Source organism: Diprion similis, chromosome 13, assembly GCF_021155765.1.
Source record: "Diprion similis isolate iyDipSimi1 chromosome 13, iyDipSimi1.1, whole genome shotgun sequence".
NCBI classification, from domain to species: domain Eukaryota; kingdom Metazoa; phylum Arthropoda; class Insecta; order Hymenoptera; family Diprionidae; genus Diprion; species Diprion similis.
Genome location: NC_060117.1, coordinates 6,420,712 through 6,443,868, shown reverse-complemented (window position 1 = coordinate 6,443,868; position 23,157 = coordinate 6,420,712). Strand labels below are relative to the sequence as shown.

General features: G+C 36.1%; 1 protein-coding gene across 3 annotated transcripts in view; it reads left to right on the top strand.

The window, feature by feature from the left end:
* Positions 1 to 596: 596 nt before the first annotated feature.
* The window catches only part of LOC124413794 (TATA-binding protein-associated factor 172), a 27,630-nt gene continuing 5,069 nt past the window's right edge, over positions 597 to 23,157 (top strand). Inside the window, exons 1-15 of one of the 3 annotated variants that reach the window (XM_046894571.1) lie at positions 597 to 757; positions 1,469 to 1,517; positions 1,939 to 2,201; positions 3,096 to 3,463; positions 3,714 to 4,038; positions 4,352 to 5,037; positions 5,444 to 5,823; positions 8,311 to 8,706; positions 8,865 to 9,426; positions 9,555 to 10,148; positions 10,641 to 10,963; positions 11,192 to 11,942; positions 12,183 to 12,449; positions 12,603 to 13,226; positions 13,452 to 13,719. In XM_046894571.1, the coding sequence (XP_046750527.1) occupies positions 1,507 to 1,517; positions 1,939 to 2,201; positions 3,096 to 3,463; positions 3,714 to 4,038; positions 4,352 to 5,037; positions 5,444 to 5,823; positions 8,311 to 8,706; positions 8,865 to 9,426; positions 9,555 to 10,148; positions 10,641 to 10,963; positions 11,192 to 11,942; positions 12,183 to 12,449; positions 12,603 to 13,226; positions 13,452 to 13,682 (5,781 nt within the window). In that variant the 5' untranslated portion in view covers positions 597 to 757; positions 1,469 to 1,506 and the 3' untranslated portion in view covers positions 13,683 to 13,719. Of the gene's footprint in view, positions 758 to 1,468; positions 1,518 to 1,938; positions 2,202 to 3,095; positions 3,464 to 3,713; positions 4,039 to 4,351; positions 5,038 to 5,443; positions 5,824 to 8,310; positions 8,707 to 8,864; positions 9,427 to 9,554; positions 10,149 to 10,640; positions 10,964 to 11,191; positions 11,943 to 12,182; positions 12,450 to 12,602; positions 13,227 to 13,451; positions 14,092 to 23,157 lie in introns of those variants that run through there. The other 2 variants (XM_046894570.1, XM_046894569.1) reach the window with 2 other exon arrangements.

Sequence of the window (23,157 nt, the reverse complement as noted above, 5' to 3'; positions counted from 1 at the left end):
TTCTGATTGGTCTAGAATTCAAGATGGCGGTTAAATTTTATCATCTGTAGCAATTCAAATGAACGAGACGGTCAAGACTTCTAATTAATATAAACCAAATATATCTTTTATTGAAAAGTATTGCGAAGAAGAAGAACAATAACAAGCGTCGTTAAAGAGAATAATTGAATAATTAGAAAACAAGTGAAGGCGTGGTGAGCTATGCTGATCTTGTTGCGATCCGTCTAGGGGAATCTGTTGTGCGCGTTATGTGAATATAACTTGAGGTTGAACATCATGTGGATGCGGTATAAGGCAGAGTGAATTCCACAATCGTCAGCCTGCCCCACTCTCATTACACCACGACGTTTAAGCTCAAGCTGCGCAGATCACTCTGAAGTTGCTCGGAGTTCAGACTCGGAGTGAATTCAACCGCAATAAACGAACGCACCTCTTACATTATTCCACGGCTGAATTGAGCGAGGAGTAAAGCGCGAGTTCTGATTGGTCGATATTATCACGTGACTTTGATCTTCCCCCCTAAGAACCGTCCAATCGGAGGTAAATCCCCGGACAAAACTCAGGTTCATCGGCAATATGGCTGTCAGTATAAATTTGATGCTTGTAAGATGCGTTCCTCTCCAAAAAATGTATTCTTTCTTTCGAGTTTAACATTAATTTATTTAATTAATGTAATTTTTACGGTGGCTATTCGGTGGAATATGGCTATGAAGGTCAGCTGAGGCTGAAAAATATCCTGAGTGAACCGAAACTCGAGGTAAATATGAACCCGTGGGTGAAAACTGCGAGCACATATTGCACGATTGTTATTATATCCATATTGGGATTGCGATCGGGGTTACGTGTGAATAAAAACGTTTCAACGTCTATTATCCTTCTCGCGTTAGCGTCTACGGCACGCCTCTGAACGTCTAATGTTATTCCCTTAATTCCTTGCTTGTTTTCACAAATTTAATCGATCAGAGATTTGGGAATTATGATTTATTGCATGCTTAGTCTGGTGCTCAAGTCATGCCAGAAGCAGTCGATGAAATTGACACTTTATTAACGATTCTACTCGTTATACGTTGAATACTGTGATACCGATTTATCGAAGTACATATATGGCTAGTAATGATGGATGATAAAGTTTTGTCATAAATCTGTGCGACTCAGCATCAAAACGCAAACATTTAGCATCCTTGGAAACCTGAGTTTCCTGCTGTTTGCTAATTGAAATGATTTTCAGAGTATATTTTTATGCGTCAAGCCTTAATAAAACTTGATATCGTTGTTTCGCATCAAATCGTTGATAATTTGACCTTTCGACACTTTTGAAAAATTACCATTCATCGCCTGCTCATCGACATTCGTTGTTACATCTTACAAAGCAATGAATTTCTGGTTATATAAAAATATTTTACGAGCTAATGAATCGTCGTTATAATTGAACCAAATTTTTAATCTTGTGTTTATTTTCTCGTTGCAGAATTTCCAACGAACCTCTGTTATAACTAGAAATTTATCATGACGTCACGGTAATTAGTTTTAGTAATTTGATCACTTTTCAACAATAATAAAATTCTATTTTCATTATATAGTAAAAGTATGCAAAGAATATTTTCTGAATCTGTGTTATGCGCCATCGCTAGAAGATGGCTTCTGCTTTGATTCTAACTTGCCACTTTCACCCAATATCGAGTCATTTAAAATTTTCTAACAACTGTAACAGAAACAAAATTATAATCCAAAAATCCGATTTGCTTATTGCGAAATTCCAAGTCTCAAGTGTAAATGATAAGCGAAGTATCGAATAATAGAAATCTTATTCCAATCAATATTCAATTCAATCAAATTTCAAATCGAAATAATATCTCATTATTTAAAAAAAGAAAAGAATATTTGAACGATAATTCGATCTCCGCTTCCAAAATATTTACGGTAATCTGTTGCGTATAGATTGGACCGACTTTTTGTACTCTTGGAAACTGGATCTAGTGCCGTAACTAGAAGAGCTGCAGCGCAACAGCTCGGCGAAGCCCAACGCCTGCATCCACATGAACTGCATCATCTTTTAGCTAGAGTTTCTACGTTATTAAAATCACCTCAGTGGGATACGAGAGTAGCCGCTGCACATGCCGTTCAAGCAATACTGGCCCAAGTTCCGCAATGGGACCCGAAACCCCTACACCTAAATGTGCCTGACGCTCAGCTGCAACAAGGTAGTTTGATCGTTTCATTTAGAAAATGATCATAAGATTCGTCAATTCTTAATTAAGGGGGGGGTAAGGGTTTACACTTTCGAAAAATCGATTTTTTTTGTCTCATCTTATTGTTAAACATTTCAAGAATATATTCTCAAAATATTAAGTCGATCTGAGCAAAACTCTTGAAGGGGGGGGGGGGTAAGGGTTTCAGCGTAAAAAAAAAACACTTTTTGTGAATTTTTTTTTAAAGTATGGATTGAGCAAATTTATCGAAACCTTTTGTACATTATTAAGCATACTTTTAACGATATTCTGTAATTTTTTCATGCAGAAATATTGCAAAACAAGCCGGTGACAAAAGCCTAGCATCCAAAACTTAGAAACTAAAAGCAATAAACTTTATTAAAACTTAATAATTTTAATGGAAACGAGTTTGAATGGTAGCTTCAGCTGTATATTTGAGGAGAGGTATAAAGTATCGTGTTATGTTGGTTTACATTGTATCCAAAGTTTGGTGTACACAGATGTTCACGTATGTACGTATGTACCGGATGTCAACATCAGGTGTTCAAAAAGTTTCGTAATTCGAGAACCAAATGTTGGAATTGAGGTCTGTCTCATTACTTGAAACACAATATTTGGAACCGAAATTATTCAATACTGATAATTTCCACCTCAAGAAGCTTCCATAAATTAAGTAACGCTAAATTCTATAGTACAATATAGGGAAAGCCATGTAAGCACGATCCCATATAGCGTTACGTAATTTATAAAACCTTCCTAATCAAGATATTCAATAGTTTATAGTTAGATAGTTTTCCAGCCAAGATTTCTTACATTGTAACGAAAAGATCATAACGAAAAAACGTTCAGTTTTTATTGAAAAATGTGATTTTTCACTTTTTGTAGATGAAACCGAGGACGGGCAAGTACGTCAGTTCAGTAAAGCCAACAGACTCAGCTTGCGAGATTTCGATATGGCAAGAGTGTTGGCACGTAGTTTACATCTAACCGGATCTGAGGGTAGCGAGTACGACTTAGTTGTTGCTGAGACAAGTGAGCAACCCAATTCGCAGCAAACGGAAAAAATTTTTGCTGCAAAATTTGGTCTCCATCCTCGACTCATGGGCATCGATACCAATGAATTATTCACAAATGACGATTTCGCACCATCTGTGCAAGCGCCTGGTGCATCGCAAATCAAAATGCCCATCGACGAGACGATGTGCCAACCCAGTGGTCTGAGCCGTCGAGAAATGAATCGTGCACGGCGTAAGGTTTGTTACTTCGAATCAATTAGCGATTAACGTTTTATTTAAGCTAGTTCAGGTCTACAATAGAATAATATTTTGTTTAAAGTTAGATTTTCAGGGCTCATTATATTTAAAAAATTTTATACGAAGGAAGAAATAAACTCTAGAATTTATCGATTAGATAAAAAAAATTGCTAGTAAATTTAATATCGTGATAAAAATATTTCATTCATACCTTCAGGATTATCGTAATCAATGAGTCTACTTTTTTCAGGCACGTCAGTCAATTTCAAAGCAACGTTCCAGGGAGCCCGATGATACGCAAGATCATCAAAGTTCGGTAACAAGTGGCAGTGGCGAACCGTTGCTTAAGAAGCCAAAACAAGAAGAAAACACGACGTCTGAAGCATCGTGGAGTGGCGATGAGGGAGGCAACTGGGGAGTGCCGGACGGAACTGGATGTTGGCCTGACACAGCCGTCGAGTGGCCGCTTGAATCGTTTGCAGAGAGTCTTTGTCAGGACCTGTTCAGCCAGAAGTGGGAAGTTCGTCATGGCGCTGCAACCGCGTTGCGTGAACTTGTTCGGCTACATGGAAAAGGTAAATTTACCATTTTTTTCCTACAAAGTCACGCTGACTGAATTCCATCAGACATTTTATTCGTAATGTTATTCATTTCTCACCCAATAATCGTATATTCGGTAATTTTAAGTGAAACGTGAAGCGAAGTGAAATGTTATGATATTTCACTAGTTTTCTACTGTCTGAAGAAAAGGTGGAATTAGTAGCAATTGGCAATTTTATGTAAAACTATTATTCTTTGTATTATCACAATGTGGCTTGAAATATTTACAAAAAAAGTTGCCATTCACAGTTAGCGCTTCGTTACGTTGATCGCGTCGATTCCTTTCAGGTGCTGGCAAGTCACGAGATCAAACAAAAGAAGAGATGGAGGAAAATCACCGTCGATGGGTAGAAGACGCTGCGTTGCGACTGCTCTGCGTTTTGGGTCTGGACAGATTTGGTGACTTTGTTTCAGATCAAGTCGTAGCTCCGGTTCGCGAGACTTGTGCTCAGGCTCTGGGTTCTTTATTGTTGTTAATGCCATGTACCGACAATGCAGAAAATGATGAAAATGGGAAGAAAACAATCAAAGTGGAAGTCAAAACCGAAGAAGATGGCGACAAAGTTAAAGAGGGCGGAGCGTTGGGGGTTTTGTCCGTTGTCTTGAAACTTCTCGAACATAACGAATGGGAAGCTAGACACGGCGCCCTTTTGGCACTAAAATATTTGCTAGCTGTGCGAGACGATCTTCTCGACGAACTGCTACCGAGGGCATTTCCAGCAGCTATGCACGGACTCGCCGATCCAGTGGACGACGTTGGCGCTGCAGCAGCGAGCGCTTTGATTCCGGTCGCTGGCGTCTTGCCTAAACTTCTCACACCGTCGCAACTCGAAGCTGTCGTTTTACGACTTTGGGAACTCCTGCGTGAACAGGACGATCTGGCCGCTGCCTGTAACAGCTTCATGGGTCTACTTGCTGCAATTTTGTCTTTACCTGCTGCCCGTGAACATCTTACGCCGCAACCTTTATCTAAGGTTGGTTTAATTTCTAGCTGATTAGAAATTTAGAATGATTGAATCAATCTTTTAATCTCGATGTTGAAAATTGTGAATTTATTTCTTTGGAATTTTATTGGTAATTTGTATAATTATGAAATAATTTTTTTCTTCTTGGCTTTAAATTATCACTGCATACTCATTTATAATTTCTGATTTTCAATATTAACAAGCAAAAGATATTCAAACCTGTTCAAAGAATCGACGAAATCAAAATTTTTAGTTGATTCTCTACAGATCAATATTAAGCTTGCGGGTTGTTCAGTATGACGAAACTACCTACTCATATCGAGGATCCGTAATAAATAGCAATGCCGCATAACGATAATTATAATCACAGTATTATTATTCATTTGATAAATAGTTTTGTATGCTTGCGGTTTAGGTTTTACCAAGGTTGTGGCCATTCTTAGGTCACTCGAGTTCGAGCGTGAGAAAAGCCACATTGCAGACGCTGCTTACACTGACGGGAGACGATGGAAATCCCAAAGACGAGCAGGATCGTTGGGGGGACGCTGGTGGCAGCGTTTTGCAGGAAGCTTTGCGCCAGGTGTTTCAGCGCGCATTAGTGGAACACGTGGCTGCTATACAAGAAGTGGCGGAGCGAGTGTGGCAGAATCTTGTCGTACGGAGTGACCTGCAGTTGCTGCTGCTCGCTTCCTGTCCTCTCGTCAGCACGTGGCTTTGTCTTGCCATGCAACCGGAACATGTACCGTTTAGTCCTGCTCTCCTGGTTGCCGCTACAACAACTCAGCATAACTCAAGGTAAATGCGATGTTTCTGTTTAAATTTTATATTAAATGATTAGTTATCTTCTTTGTTGAGCTTAATCGATGACATTTTCACATATATGTTCTATTACGAGAAATATTTATCTGAAAAAAAGGTTTTGGATGATCGCTTGGTTAATAAAGTTGCCATTTTCAGAGACACATTTACATCAGTTGTAAGAAAAAGTATCTTTTAGTGCATCGATTTAACTATACATCGTTTTCTGATGATACCAGAGTGTCTTCGTTTATTCGAAAAATTATAATTATGCTATTGAAAATCTAATGTGTTGAGTTTTCAAATTTTTCCTTCTATGTAAACTTTTGGGAGCGATACGCTGGAAATTTTCTGCCGAAAGTTTTTTTGCGTATACACTTTCATCGCAGGAGATTGAAATTTTTTTTCAGGACACGTATTACCATAATCTAAATTTTGTTGAGAGAAATTTTTGATAATATCTTTTTTAGTCGTTTGAAAAATCAAAAACTCGATATTATCAAAATTTCATTGTAGTTCCCCCTTAAGCTTGGAATCCCCTAATTCCATATCCCAAATGTGTCAGTAGTTATAGCAATTTTCTAATTTCCCTTCCTCGTTGTTTAAGTAAAGAAACAAATATTTATATTCCATAGTAAACTGTAACATTTGAAGCTAGAAGTGAACAGCAAGTCGCAGATTTAAAAAATGTTGTCGAATAAGGTGATTCTGCTAAAGAAACCATTCGAGTTTTAACTCTTCTGACTTTTATCCGATGATTCAAATGGGTTAATCGTAAGAAAATAACAATATGTTCAAGATGTTTCTGTGAATCAGCAGCCTGCTATTAGCGCCTAGTTTCAGCATCATTAAAATGTTCTACAGAATCCAAAAGTATTTTTTTTTTTTATCGATACCGTTGCTTGATCTGTTTCTTCATAGCAAACATGAAGTAAAGGTTGTTTAATTAAGAATGAAAGAATGAAAGTACCTAACTAGCAATGAAATAGTTTTCACTGTTTACCAGATACGACGAAGAAAATCATGCTTTATAATTTCTCTTTATGTATATATTCAGCTTGTCTTTTCCTCTTTTATGATTTCAGCCCTGCGCAACATCTTGAAGTCACACTTCCGAAGCTCGAAGTTTGTAGATTATAGTCTTGTTTGGATGAAAATGATTTTTTTTTCGTTTAGGTTCGCAGCAATTATCAAACAACGGACGCACTATGTGCTATTGACATTGACACAAAACTGAAATTAAAATTGTTCTTCTATTCTAGGATCGGATTACATTCACACTGAGCTCTGCAAAATCTTGAAATTGGGCATAGTTTAGCCGTTGCGATGCCCAGCCTTTAGGCAATCAGATCACCGTTCAGGCGGACTACAATTAACGCATATCCCTTAAGACATCTACCGAATGGTAGGGACTGGCCAATGTAAATAGATTTTTTGACTATTTGTAATTTGAACGCGATGTCCGATGCAGTTCTGTTTTGTGATTGTTTTTACGTTGGCTTATGTCTTTAAGCTGTTAACTGGTAATGACGCATATGTGCGCACAAAATTTTTATGGCAAAACTAGTAATGACGTGTACATTGAATAATTACACTAAATTTTGATGGATTTCCATGAAACTTTGAAGCCGAAGGTTCTTTTTGGAATTTTATAGCGTACTTGATCGTACCAGTTTTGGCACGAAAAGTGGCTCACTCGCTTACCAGTAAACTGGTTAATTGTCTGATTGACTGAAGGGGTGGCGGATTTTTGAAAATAATGATACATATTTATTTTCAAATCGCAGAAGAAGCCAAAATTTCGGGAAGAATCGATCTGTATATGGATAAGATTGTTAATGTTTGTACGTTTATTTACAGTGCAGTGTCGCCAGTTGAGATACTGATCAATTCTCTTTTTGAAGCTTATATTATTGTCTGCTTCGATTACTTTCATATTTCAACAATTTTGTGTATAGGCCTTTGGCCAATGCGTATTAAACAGCTCGTCAACGTCGCAGTATTCACATTTCACATAGCGTACGATAGCATATATGCTTTTGTGCAATTACTGACACAATGGCCGATGTATTTTATTCCAATAGTGACGTAGTACTCGGTGCATGGTATTAATCGCATCTTTTTCTAGCATCAAGTCTTCCACATCTATCTGTTAATAGTTTTCTGTCATTGTTTTGAGTTTTTACTCTGTTTATTTTTGTAAACCTTCTGTTTCTTTAACATATTCTTTACACTCTACGTTTTTTTTTTTGTTTTTGTTTTGCCCAAATCTCTTGAACGCATTGATTTCAAGGGATACCATTCTAGGAAATTATTCCTCGGATAGACAGCAAATTTCAGGCAAATCCAATCTGCTTAAAATCCCAATTTTCTGTCAGCGAGTCGACATATCTGACAGCATTTTCTCCAATTTAGAAGAAAATTTTATGTCTGTATTAATTCTTACTCAATGATTAATCATTTCTCATATGTATAAATTTTCAGACTGACAAAAAGTTGCGGCGGTAACGGAAGCGACGCCCAATCAGATTCGGGCAGTAGCGGTGGCTGCGGAAATGGTGGCGGCAAGTCGGCGTCGGAATTGAAAGTCTACATAGGTGGTGTAGAAACTGTAGCTCCGGCTACGCGTCGAAGCAATGTCGTTCGCGCACGTTGTATGGCAGCGAGAATGCTTGGCCTACTTTCCTGCTACGTTGTCCGTCCTGCTCCAGGGGTAATTTACACCCCAGATACACCCAGCCCTGCACTTTGTTACGCGAAAGTTCTGCTGGTTCATTTAGCCTCACGATCTGCCCTGCAACGCACCGTCGCGGGACTCACAATGGCTCATTGGGCAACCTTGGAACAACCCCATCCGCCAGTTATACCTGACATTCTCAAGTATGTAGTTAACTGTATTATATTGACTTTGCGCAAGTTTTGTTGAGATTCAATAGACTGTTCATCAATGTAATGAATTCTCGATAATCACATAATCGAACACATTCCCTCGAATAATGTGAGTACAAATGACACTGTTCAATGTCTTGTAACGTTAGGGAGAAGCTCCTGGGCTGTCTGAATGAGTGCGTTTACTACGATGAGATTGCTGTGACCTTCACTCGCTTGTTACAAGAGACTCGTGACTATATCGCTACTCTAAAGCACTACAAGTTACCGCTCAAGGAAGGAACAGGTCTCGATGCAGCAGCGATTAGCACAGGGGTGATGACTCTTGAACAAATCACTATACTTACGGGTAAAACTGTTTCCAGTCTGGTAGGCTTTGGAACTGCTGCCGGAAGCGGAAATACTGCAGTGAAATTGAAACCCAAAGTCTTGGACAGTTTGGAGGAACGACGACGTGCCATAGAATCAGGTGCTACTGCAACTGCGATGCAACAGCATGCGCTCAATATAACATCCATGGCGGCGCTGGCGGGAGCTGCAACAATGCTGCGCTGTCTTCCGGGCGCAGATTGTCCTCTCAATCCTCTTGTAAAGCCGCTCATGGAATCAATAAAACGTGAAGAAAATGATCAATTGCAAAGTCTTGCTGCACGGCATCTCGCACACCTTATAGATCTCTGCGTGGAAAGAAAACCCTCTCCAAATCACAAAGTAATATTATATTTTTAAACAGACTTACGCTGTACTTAATTTTCGATAGACAATCGAGCGATTCAATCGTGCCATTATGAAAATGAAGCGTTGAGAAGTAATTTTCAAATTTGGCATTGATTTTCCAGATTGCTTCAAACTTGTGTATGTTTCTTTGCTCGGACCCGGAGTTTACACCACGGATAGTAGGCGACGTACAGCCATTTGAGGGTATTCTTACATTGACAAACAGACAACGACACGCAGAAAGAGTGGCTTACAATCGTGGCGGTTTCGGAGGTAACGGAGGTCGTGGTCCTGGGAGACCTCCAACCACGGAAATACCACTTGAAGAGTTACTGGCGTACGAAGAACCGGAAGCAAAGGCAGCGAGAACTCGTCGTCGTGGCGCAACCCTAGCGCTTACCTCCGTAACAAAGTTGCTCGGAGCCCAGCTATCCTCGCGTCTACCACGTCTCTGGGAACTGATGTTACCAGCAGCTCTTAAAAATTGCAGTCCCGACGAGTATTCCTATCAACAAAATCATCAGGATGAAGCGACTCAATTGGTGTCCAGTCTCCAAGTGCTGGAAACAGTCGCTCCGAGTCTTGACTTGTCCCTTTTACCTCCCGCCATTGAGTGTGTACCACGACTTTGCAATCTCTTGGCACATCCTTATAGAGCTGTCAGACACATGGCTGCCCGTTGCATTGCCGTATTAGGCACTCTGCGCACCGAAGAGGTAAAGTCGTTATCCACGCAGATGTATTCTATTTTTTGTGAACTAGAATTTAGATTTGACTCGTTGCATTAGTCGGACCCATTGCCATTTTCTAATTTACGTTACCCTTGAGTTTAAAACTTGAATTTCGCTGCTCGCTGTTATTGAAATTGGGTCATAGAATGAATTTGTTTATCACTTGTTTGTATATTGCATATGTCAGAAGATCACATGCAAGTTTAATCGCCAATTCCCAGTTTTGGATTACCGAATAATGACTTGAGTGCCTGTAACTTTTCATATTCTTTAATCTTTCCTTAAAAGATGAAAAAAACTACATCTAAAGTTACATGTTACCATTAGTTTTAATAATGAGATGAAACAAGAATAATTCTCTGAATGACTCTTTAAGTAATTTGAACTGATAACGTGTAAAATTCCTGTCATTAATTGTCACTGCAGCATACCCGTCGACGTTTTTTTTATAATAAGAAATTCTTCTGTTTTACCTAGGTAATGAAGCACGTAGTTCGAAGCATAATACCACTCTTAGAGCCGAGTAATGACAAAGACAGCTCAAGTACGGATAAGGTCAAGATAATAGCTCCCGCTGAAGTAGATGCTAAACGTCAAGGAGCAGCCGAATCACTCGCTTGTTTGGTCGAGAGCTTAGGCGTAGGCGTTGTTCCATATGCTGTTCTTCTTGTTGTACCTTTACTTGGGCGAATGAGCGATCAAAATCAAGCTGTGCGTCTTACCTGCAGCGCAACCTTTGCAACTCTTGTTCAACTGATGCCTCTCGATCCTGGAGCTATCGGAGATCCACCTCTACTTGGGTAAATTACAAACAGATTTTCTTGTAACTACGTTTACGAATGGTGTCATAAAAATGTTTTTTTTTTCTTGATTCACGATTTTTTATTGAATTTTTTGACAATTTTCTCAATTTAACGAGAAAAATACACTTCTAGCGAGTACTATATACAATAAAATTGTTGCTCGTTACATTTTCCAATTAAAGAAGTTTTTCTCTAATACTTTTTTTTCTTCGCAATCTCTACTAGGGATGAAAAAGCTCAAGAAAGACATTTTCTGGAACAACTATTAAATCCACGAAGCATTCCTGATACGAAATTGCCGGTCCCAGTGTCGGCTGAACTGCGTGCTTATCAACACCAGGGACTGAATTGGCTTGCCTTTTTGAATCGTTACCGGCTTCATGGAGTTCTATGCGACGACATGGGTCTCGGAAAGACTTTGCAGACTCTATGCATGTTGGCCACCGATCACTACCATCATCCGCACACAGTTCCCAGTCTCGTTGTTTGTCCGCCTACTTTGACTGGTCACTGGGTTTACGAGGCTGAAAAATTCTTCAAACCAAAAGATCTATCGGCCTTGCAATACGCCGGACCACCACCGGAACGTGAAAAGTTACGTCCACGGATAACTCGGTATCGGTTAGTTGTCGCCAGCTACGACATCGTGAGGAAAGATATTGAATTTTTTGAGTCCATTCAATGGAATTATTGTATACTCGACGAGGGACACATCATTAAAAATGGGAAAACAAAAAGTGCAAAGGCTGCCAAACGGCTCAGAGCACATCATCGTCTGATACTTTCCGGCACACCGGTGCAAAATGATGTCCTCGAGTTATGGTCTCTCTTCGACTTTCTCATGCCTGGATTCCTCGGTAGTGAGAAACAGTTCGCAGCACGTTATTCACGACCTATATTAGCCAGTCGCGAACCCAAAGCGGGAGCGAAAGATCAGGAAGCAGGCGCGTTGGCTATGGAAGCTCTTCATCGTCAGGTATTTGTCACATTCTAATCACAAATGCGAGGAATTTTATGTGACTTTTAACTTTCCAAATGCTTACTTACTGAAATACTGTGTCTTTAGATTGTTTTTCTATATATTTTCTCGAGGTGAACGTTTATCAATTTTGTATAATTGGTTATTCGTATGGAATACACAAAATGGAAACATTCGGACGAACAGAGAGTTCGAAAAAAATATTCAACTGTGCTTATTTAATTACGTGCTTGACAGGTGTTACCTTTTTTACTGAGGCGTAACAAAGAAGACGTATTGCAAGACCTACCTCCGAAAATTACTCAGGATTATTACTGCGACTTGTCCCCGTTACAACGTACTCTTTACGAAGATTTCCGTACACGACATTCAGCGTCTCTCAGCAGCCCAGCACCGACTGACAATCCGTTGGGTACACACGTTTTCCAGGCTCTACGTTATCTTCGAAATGTCTGCAATCATCCGAAATTAGTGCTTACCCCACGCCATCCGCAATATCATTACGTGAGTATACATTTAAATACATTGAATCGCACCATTTTATACATATTTATAAATGTACAACATGTCTTGCCCAATAACTCGGTATTCGCAGATTATTATTATGTTTTAAGAGTGTTTTCATTCCATATCGTTGTATTGAAATCTATCTCTCAGGTTTGCGCTTCGCTTAAGCATCAACAAAGTTCTCTGACCGACATTGAACACGGCGCTAAACTTCCCGCACTAAAGCAACTCTTGCTAGATTGCGGTATCGGTCAGCAACAGCAGCAACCGGTCTCAATGACTTCTATAACGACGACGGATGGCCAGCAGCAACAATTGGTCAGCCAGCATCGAGCGCTGATTTTCTGCCAGCTAAAAGCCATGCTAGATATCGTGGAAAAAGACTTGCTGCGAGTTCATCTACCCACAGTTACCTATTTACGTCTCGATGGAAGCGTGCCGGCGTCGCAACGCCATTCTGTTGTTGCCCGTTTCAACGCCGATCCATCTATCGACGTTTTACTTTTGACCACTCAAGTCGGTGGGTTGGGATTAAATCTAACCGGAGCAGATACGGTGATATTCGTTGAGCACGACTGGAATCCAATGAAAGATCTACAGGCAATGGATCGAGCGCATCGCATCGGACAAAAGAAAGTTGTCAATGTTTATCGATTGATTACAAGGGCAACACTCGAAGAAAAGATTATGGGACTACAAAAGTTCAAACTGCTCACCGCTAACACCGTCATCTCGACGGAAAACGCATCTATGGAAACCATGGGAACAGATCAGGTAAGTGTTTCGCTATATTTTCTTTCCCATTCGTTTTACTACTGTTTTTGATATTTTTTCCTGTGAGTATAAAACATTTTAGCAATGTCATCGGATACTTGCTATCTTGATCGTAAGGTCATGATGATTTGCAAAGTTATTCGAAATGAAACTGAGACTTGTAAATGGTTTGGAAGTTACAATCTTGGAAAGTTATAGTAAATAATCCTGCATATAATGTTTCAGTTACTGGATCTGTTCTCCTTGGATACTAGCAAGGATAAAAGAATGGACGGACAGGGGGGTTCTGGTAGTGGCGATGGAAACGAGTCAGGATTTTCTGGCCTCGTTGGAGTTGGTCGATCTGTGTTAGAAAGTCTCCCAGAGCTATGGGAGCAGCAGCAGTACGACGACGAATACGATCTTGATTCGTTCCTTTCAACGCTACGTGGTGATAATCAGTCAACTCCTGTTTAGAGCTGGAGATCGATCTGTTTGGCATTGACATTCTTGACACATAGATTTTTGTTTATAGTATCCTCCGTGTCTTGTGTCGGGAAACAGTGAACTTGACAATGTTGAACCCTGATTGAACGCAATGACTAACATTGCATTGCCATATATCTTCTCATGTTGCACTAAATTTAGAAAACTTTTTTTTACAGGCAAAATATTCGTCGCACATGAATTAAAGGTATCATTTTTTATTCATAGCCAATGAATTCTCTCTTTAGATCATGTAGAAAATGGGATCATGTAGCGTTAAAAAGTGAAAAATTTTAATATTAGTAATTTTTAAGTATGAAATCGGGCAACCAAATGCGTAATTTAGCAAAGGCTTTAGAGAACGTGTCAAATTCCAACACGCTAACTCGTGATATTTTTTCAGAGCAACTATTGCTCCCAGTCTTTGCAACAAGCTGCCCGATAAGTTCGTATCTAATAATAAGTAAACTATTAAGCCAAAATTAAATGACGTGTGATTCGCGAGTCCATGGCGAAGAGTCGAAAGAACCCGGTAAACAGATGCGGTTTAGAGACATTAAAAATCAAAATTTAATTATACATTTTCAAAAGTAAAAGTTGCATTTCATTCACCTCCAAACTCTCTATCCGATTTACGAAGGTTGGATTACGGTGTGTAATTTCATTTGGAAAGTGTTTTCGATCAAATATTTTTATTATACCCCCTATCGACAGTGTCATAAAATATTTGCAAAAAAAAAAAAAAAAAAAAAAAAAAAAATTAATAAAAAGAACGATTTTTAGTGAAAGTTAAGAATAAATTATATTTTTTCTCTTTAGATTCTCTTTATACGAAGTAATTTAAAAACAACAAAAAAAAAAAAAAAAATTCCGCCAAGACTTTGCTCATACTTCGAATTATGTAACCTCGTTTATTACATGAAATACATTTATTATTATTAGGTAAATAATTACTTTTCTTTATTAATTTTATTTATCGTATAGGAAAATCGACTAAGAAAAACTTTATTTGAACGAAGGGTTACACTGTTACACTGATAACAATTCAAATGTGATTCATTTTTATTCGATATTAATTGGTATTATTGGAAATTTGTTTAATAATGCTATTTTCTTTGTATAAAAATCCGTACAAACTGTGATATTTTATTAATTTTAAACTGAAATCAGAATTACCCAACTTGAATTTTAAATTCTACACGATTCTTGTTTTTCACTTTGTCGTTGAGTGGCATGAAAATATTGCAATCGAATTATCGTCTATATTTCGTGCCCAGCTGCACCCACGGTATTCAAACTCGCGAAACCAGTAAGTATTACTTAAAACTCGTCTAACGTGTTTGATTGAAAAAAATTAGCATCGATTTATTTATTTTTATTATTATTTTTTATGTTTTTTTCCTCAAAATAAATATTCAAGACTTGACGTGAAAAATCTTGTTAATTTTCGAAATACTTATATCGTTTTGAATTAGTATTTCACGAACTATAACTTTCAATTTGCTTTTCCTGGTTTGAATATCTCATAAATTTGAACAATTTACAAAATAAAAAATGATAGCCCAAATTATGAAATTCATTTCATTCATCATTATGAAATTCAATGATGAACTAAATATAGATTTTTAACAAAGATGAATGAATTGCTGTGTCATCATTGAAGATTTTGTCATTAATAATAAGACAATTCGAAGAACAACGAAATTGAGCGAAAATTGATCGTTATCAAAAACAAAAAATTTTTTATTGTTGAAAATAATATTAAATAATATACGTAATGTCTCCGATGTTGATAATAATTACCGGACTGTTGGTTGAAATTTATGATCTAAAGTTATTTTCAGCTTTATATATATATATAACAAAAAAAAAAAAAAAAAAAAAAAACGAAGAGATGTATAGGCATGCGTAGTTTATCGATCAAATTTATCTTTATCAGCTTTATTTGAACGTTTGAACATTTGTTTATCAATTTGTTTACCTGGTGGGTAATTAATCGTAGATTGGAAACTAAATCACGGATCTTAGAACCATTTTTAAACAATAATGATGATGAATTTTCATTAATCGTAGCTCGCACTTCAAGTCTCGAAAATACTATCATCCCATTTATAAAAAAATTATCTTGGAAGCAAAGAATTTTTAGCTCAAGTATAAGATGTTATTTTTTCCATTGAAGTAAAATGTAAAAAAAATCACTTTTTTTCACGTTCGAGGTTTTCAATTAAAAGCCATTAATTGCCTCTATTTTCGTACTTCGTGAAATTCTTTTTGGTTTTTTTTGTGTGTGTGTGTGTGTTTTTTTTTTTTTTTTTTTTTTTTATTATATATTCCTTATTAATATTTAGTAGAAAAAATTTTTTTTTTTAATCTATAAATGATTGAGTTTTTTTGAGCTTTAGTTCGTTTCTTCATTCGTCGTCACACCAATATACTACTTTTTATCGGACCAACAAACATTATTCGTGAAAAAGTGTGCATTATTGATACTGAGATGAAACTATTTTTCATATATTAATGCCACTAATGAAATTTTTTTTCTCGGACCTCAATCACTGGCAGCCTTGAAACTGGAATGAGTAATACAATTTTTGCATACGTTAATTTAAATGGGAAAGATTCGCGTGGAATGAATGAACCTCTTATGAACTTGAGCTGAAAATCCTAAAGTACAAAGTTGGACCTTTTTTCAGTCAGAAAAAAAATTGTCCTCATCAGAAGCAGTCTAACATGTGTGTATACTGGGTGGAGCAAAAAAAAAAAAAAAAAAAAAATTACTATTTTTTCGGTAGTTACCGCGAAAATATTGTTCAAGATGAGGAAAAAAAAAATTCTGTTAAAATTTGAGATTTTAATTTAAATATTAAGAGGTGCCTATTTGCGATTTTTTTTCTATTTTATTTTGGAATTTTATTAATCATGGAACGGATTGGCGTATCGTAAAGAAAAATTCTTATTCTTGTAGGAAATTGAACGATCTATAAAAAAAAGGTCTGATTGTGATTTTTCGCCACGTCGTCGACTCGTTTAATAGTTATTTAAGGTTAAAGTTCATCCCCAAATAATATACGAAATAATGGTTGAAAAACATAAAACATCACATTTTTCGTGAAGTTCGTCAAGTGTTTCTTTTTTTTTTTTTTTTTTTCTTCTTCTTTTTTGGCAAAACATCAAAATTTTTCACTAAATACTAATAATTGTTGGGAAAATCGATTTTCCTTACGATTATTGGTATTTCGTAAAAATTTCGATGTTTTACCAAAGAACACTTGATGAACTTCACGAAAAATATGATGTTTTATGTTTTTCAGCCATTATTTCGTAATAATAATAATAATAATAATAATAATAATAATAATAATAATAATAATAATAATAATAATAATAATAATAATAATAATAAAAATTATGGAAGTCATCGTATATTATTTGAGGTTAAACTTTAACCTTGAATAACTTTAAAACAAGCCGATTAGGAGAAAAATCACAAGAGACTTTTTTTGTAGATCGTTCAATTTCCTACAAGAATATGTATTGATTTCTACAACTAGTTCATTCGTTCGAACGCAATAAAATTCCAAACTTGAAAAAAAAAATTTCCTGTATTATTTAAATGAGAAATCAAAAATCGTGATGAGGCACCTCTTAATATTAATATTAAGAGCTTAAACTTTCACAGAATTTGTTTTTCATCATCTTGAACGATATTTTCAAAACTTTTTTTTTTTTTTTTTTTTTTGCCCAACCTAGTATACATATATGTATATGTATAAATACGGACTTACACATAACAGGGTTACCCAGAAACTTTCGGGCGATTAGATAATGTATAAATTTGTATGCACATACATATGTGATGTACACACATACATATGCATAAGACTGGTTCGTACATATATGCGTAAACTGAGTTCACCCATGAAATAATCAATCAAAGTTTAAGGGATACAATCTAACTTTCAGCGGAAACATGTTAGATCGTTTACTTTCGTAAGGCTAGCGATACGTAATTAATGAAGAAACTTTGTTTTCCCCGTTTGAATAGATACCGGAACCTGGCAAGTTCAGCATTATATAATTACGTAATATAATAACGACAAATATTTTGCAGAGCTATAGCTATAGATATGTCTTTCATTATTGTTGACAATTTTTCTTTGTTTTTTTTTTTTTGTTTTGCACGGAGAAACTAAATTGCCGTGTATTATAGTCTAATCAAAATTTCTCTGAATTCAAAATATTCGGCTCGTGACTGTAGTTTTAATTACAAGGATTTCCGACCCTCAGAAACTCAAATCTGAAGTCATTTTTGAGCTGCATAGTCAGGGTTTCGAGAAAACGGCCAAATTTGACGTTTTTTTTTTTTGCATTTTTCCTCAAAAATTGCTGTCGATAGATGAAAAATGATTTGATCGTCGTGTAGAGCGGAAAATTCTACATCGAATTATGTCCTCATGCGTCGGAAATGGATTCGGATTAACAAATTATGAAAAAAGTAACTATTTCACAAAAATTCCCTAGATACCGTCGATAAGTAGAATTTCTATTTTCTTAATTTGTTAATCCGGCTCCGTTTCCGATATGCGAGGACATAAGTCGATGTAGAATTTTCCGCTCTATACGATGGTCAAGTCATTTTTCATCCATCGGCAACAGTTTTTGAGTTAAATGCAAAAAAAAAAAACTTCGAATTTGGCTGTTTTCTCGAAACCCTGACCATGCAGTTCGAAAATGACTAGATCTGAGTTCTTGAGAGACGAAAACCATCGTAAACCAAAATTCAGCCACGAAACAAATATTTTGAATTCAGACCTATTTTGACTAGACTATGCAGATACAGCCTGTTCTAATTGCGAGAGAGTCAGTGCGCAATAATTGAACTAAAAATAATCCCGTGGTTTTATCACACGCGGGGGTGAACGGTGATATTAATGATTAGATCCTGGCTTTGGCGAAGCTTTTAAACGGTACGCAAATAACGCGTGGATATTTTTCCCGCAATTCAAGTATGCTTCTTGGCTAAACGCAATTATATTGTACGAAAATACAAACGCTTGACAATTTTCCGTCTCTCTGAACGCGGCACAAATTACTGCTGATAACGAGTGATTAACTTATGTATAGAAATATAATTGATAATTGAGAAAATTTTTATTATATTTTGATATATATATATAATATCTGCATTATTTAATTTTAGGAGATTTCAAGTGTGATTTTTAGTTACAAGTGTGAATTTAGAATTCTGTTTAACTTTGATGGAGTAAGAAATCTTTTCAATTTTAGTATCATTATTGGGAAATGTCCTCATGACGTCAGAGTCTGGTTGTCGGCGCCATTTTATCACCACATAACCTAAGTTTTTAATTTTAATTGAGGCAAATCAGAATTCTTTGGCTTTCAAATTACTTATTTTACATAAACTAATGAAACATAATCAATAATATATCTGTTCCACCATCAACACGCGAAAAAACACCAGATAAAGCATTGCAAAGTAACAATCTCAATTCGTATTTGAAATAATTGAAATCCCATGATAATTCCCAAGGGAAATATGACACTTATGGATTAAAATTGACGAAAACCAGACCGCAGTGAAAGCGCGAGGGTAGAGACGATATCAATGATATTATATAACATATATATCTATAGTTCAGTAGCAAAGAGAACCATGACATGCAGATTTATGGCTCGTCGAGCAGTGGCGCATGGAATTTTTCGTTACACACGGACGGTGATATAACAGACAGAAATCATGTCACGGAAGTTTTTAGTACACGGAATGAGATAAAAATAATTACACCGCTTTAATTTGGGGTTTAATTAACACGAATGAAAAAATTTAGGAAACCTCTATTTTACTTTTTGTAGAACAATTTTCGACATGATTTTATTATTAACAAATAAAATTAATAAATTTAACAGTCAAGTAGAAAAAATTTGATTTCATACTTAGTATGTTTTGAAAAATAATCATGACACGCTATGAGTTTGTTCGTCGATTATTATCGTTCGTAGAAAATAATGTGAAAAATTAACGAATGACGAGTATTCAACAATTGCATAAAAATTTATTATCCATACAATTTTCGTAACTGTACACAGTAATACATATATTTGAAAATTTTTCTTTGTGTGGTAATATTCTCGTTGAAAGGGATCGATTTTTTATACCGATATATTGATAGGTTTTTGCACCTTGTGTGCAGAATATTTTTGCGGGTGAGATACAAGAAGAGGCGACGGGTTGCCTCGGGCAAACATCAGCCGGCACTTCATCGTTCGCATCCGGCTTACGCAACCGGTAAAGCTAATAAAAATGCGAATTTCACGAGGCTCTGACGGACAAAAATCACACGCCCCAATAATATGAGGGGTTGGATTAGGTAAAACGGGCGCCCGTTGACAAGGTCAACAAATAACAAAACAGTTGCTAAATTTGAAGAGTGCTGGTAGAAGCTCTAGATCATGCAGGATGATGCGGTGCTAAAACCCGAGTCCGTAAATAGTCCGTAAACAAATCATATTATATGTATATATAAATACATATATATATATATATATACATATACGCAGACAAAGCTTGAAAAAATTCAACCCGCCAATCGTCTATCGATTTTTAAACAAAGCCTTTATAAATTTATATGTCTCTGTGGAAAACAATGCTACACGTTTTTATTTAACAAACCAAAAAAAAAAAAAAAGAAAAAAATGATCAATACTCTTTCCTTACAGTTGTTTAGAAATTGCCGTGCAAAAATTTGCCAAAATTTTAACTAAAATCGGGGGTTTAATCACTTCTGAAATCAAGAGTGTACAATTTTTCGCGAATATATATCGCGAAGTCTCTTGAGGTCTTTGAAGTATTCTGAAATATTTTTTAGTCTATGAAATCCGAGATGAAATCGCTCTTGAAATCTTTTCCAACCCTTTGAAATCATTTGAAATCTTTTTAGAATCTGTAAAACTTCTGTAATATATTTTGAAAACTTTTCAAATCTCTGAAATCTTTTGAAACCTTTGTACATAATCTTGAAATCAGGTGTCCCAATTAATCCATGAGTGATTAAACCCCGTCGATTACAATTAAAGCAAGTTTTTATTTCTTAACGCTCTCAAATAATTGAAAGCTTGTTTGGAATTGTTCTCCTTCTGAAAAAAAATAAAAAAAAAAAAAACCTTTTTTCCGCAATTTTCAGTGATTTTTTCCGGCAACAATTTTCACGGATATGTAATATTTTTCCAATATTCGTCAGCATGTACGTGTTTGTGTCTGAAATGGATTTGTTTTTTCTTTCTTTTTTTTTTATTATTTTACTTCCATTTGGGCAGTTCCCCATTTTTTTTACCAATGAATGCACATCCTATCCATGCATATGTCTATAGATATATAGATCTGTCACGCGGGTGCGACGAAATTGAAAACTGACTGCGTGCAGTGATCGGGAGACTGAAATGAAAAAAAAAAAAATAAAAAAATAAAAAAAAAGAATGAGTAATAAGTTTTCCGTAGCGGCAACTATTTTTTAATCGCTCGATGAACCGTTGAATTGAATTCTTGATTGAGCTGCAGGTAGTTGGATTGATGAAAAACTTGCGAAAAATTATTACCGCTGTGGCAAAAATCATGCGACATAATTTTACAATTTTACTAACAATAAAATCTTTACGAAAAAATTTATTATCTGCTATTTTCTTTCTTTCAATACGGATTTTTTGCAATTTTTATCACACTTTGACTTGATAATCTCTATTTTGATTATTTCTCAAACTATTTTAACACGCTTCTTAAATATGACAATAAGCATAATCAAAGTCAGTAATTGATATTCAGCAAGTACAATCAACAAAATAATATAACATTCGTGAGTTTCTCCTATAATAGAAAGGAAGTTTCGTCGCGTTGTTTGAGTTCTCATTGATGATTGTCAAACCGTTTCGAGATTCTGAACTCGGTCCAAAGTTGTCGATTAATCATCTACACAACAAATATTCCGCGGTATTATCAATTCAAATTTAGTTTCAAACTTTACATCAACGGTGTACACGGATCTTGTTTACAATAAAGCTTATACTGTTTGTGTCTTCGTCTTATATTATATTATATAGGATGTATGGTGTTTCGCTATACGCACATTGATAAATCCTTGGGAATTAATGGAAGACGATGATGAAAACTCAGCCATGAAATCAATATTGAAATGTGACTACACTCACTTCGTTCCAACCGTGAATTGGAATTCATACATCGACATGAATGCTTGGAAAGAATGGAAGTGCTGATTTGCATTCCGGCCATTCTCCTCGCTCAAGTTTGAAGGCTTATAAAAATCCAGCGGACTGAATACATGCTTTGATAATTTCTCTGAAATACTTTGAATTTTGAAATATTTTACACATTTTTTTTTCAGCTCAACAAGTTTAGAACATAAATAAAAGAACCATTCCAAGCCATTCACTCGTGGAAGTCATAACATTTGACAATCGGAAATCAAATTTTAAATCAAAGGATTTTGAACGACTTAAATGTTACTTGTAACGACGAGGAATCAATCAAGACAACTGAAATCATTGAGACTCGTTTGAAATCATCAAGTGAATTGGAAACGTCAAATGGTTTCAATTCATTTGACTAGTACATTGACTTTTATACAATCATTTGCTTTTGTTGATTTTCAGAAGTTTTCAGCGAATATTGTGATGATGCCCTGTGTAGTTTCGATACTTGTGCAGAAATTACTACAACAAATCGCGTATAGAACGTTAGGAAATCATTAACAGTTAGTGATAACATTGGAAATCAATCACTTGATACGCTGAAAATCACAGGATATATGGTAAAAACAATAGAAATCACTCGAAATTAATGCCATTGAATTAAAATTGTTCATTTGATTTCCAATTAAACGATTTCCATAGATTTCCAATGATTATCTAGCATTTTTATATAATTGATTTCCAATACTTTGTAATGAAGTGTTGTAATTTCCTGCGAAGATTCGACATTCGGCTAGGAAATTACTAGAGTAAATCCTCTGTAGAAAGCTAGAAAATCATTGCTAGAAATCAATCACTTGACGATCGAATCGGTAATAATTGATCGCAGAAATCACTAGAAATCAGCGCGAATGAATTGAAATCGTTGAGGCGATTCCCAAGTGAATGATTGACTCCCAAGAGAAATCATTATTGGTTTCTAATGATTTCTCAGTATTCTTCTAATGAACACAGATTTCCAGTGTTTTACTCTGTGGATTCTACATCTAGTTTGAAAATCACTGCGGATAGTCGCCTGTATAGAACTCTAAGAAATCATTATAGATCAGGGGTAAAATTGGAAATGGATTAACTCGATGATTAATCGATCAACGAAAACGTCGTGAAGGTACAGGTAATCATCGATCGAAAAAATCCCTAGAAATCAGCGTGAATGAATTGAAATCGTTGAGGCGATTCCCAAGTG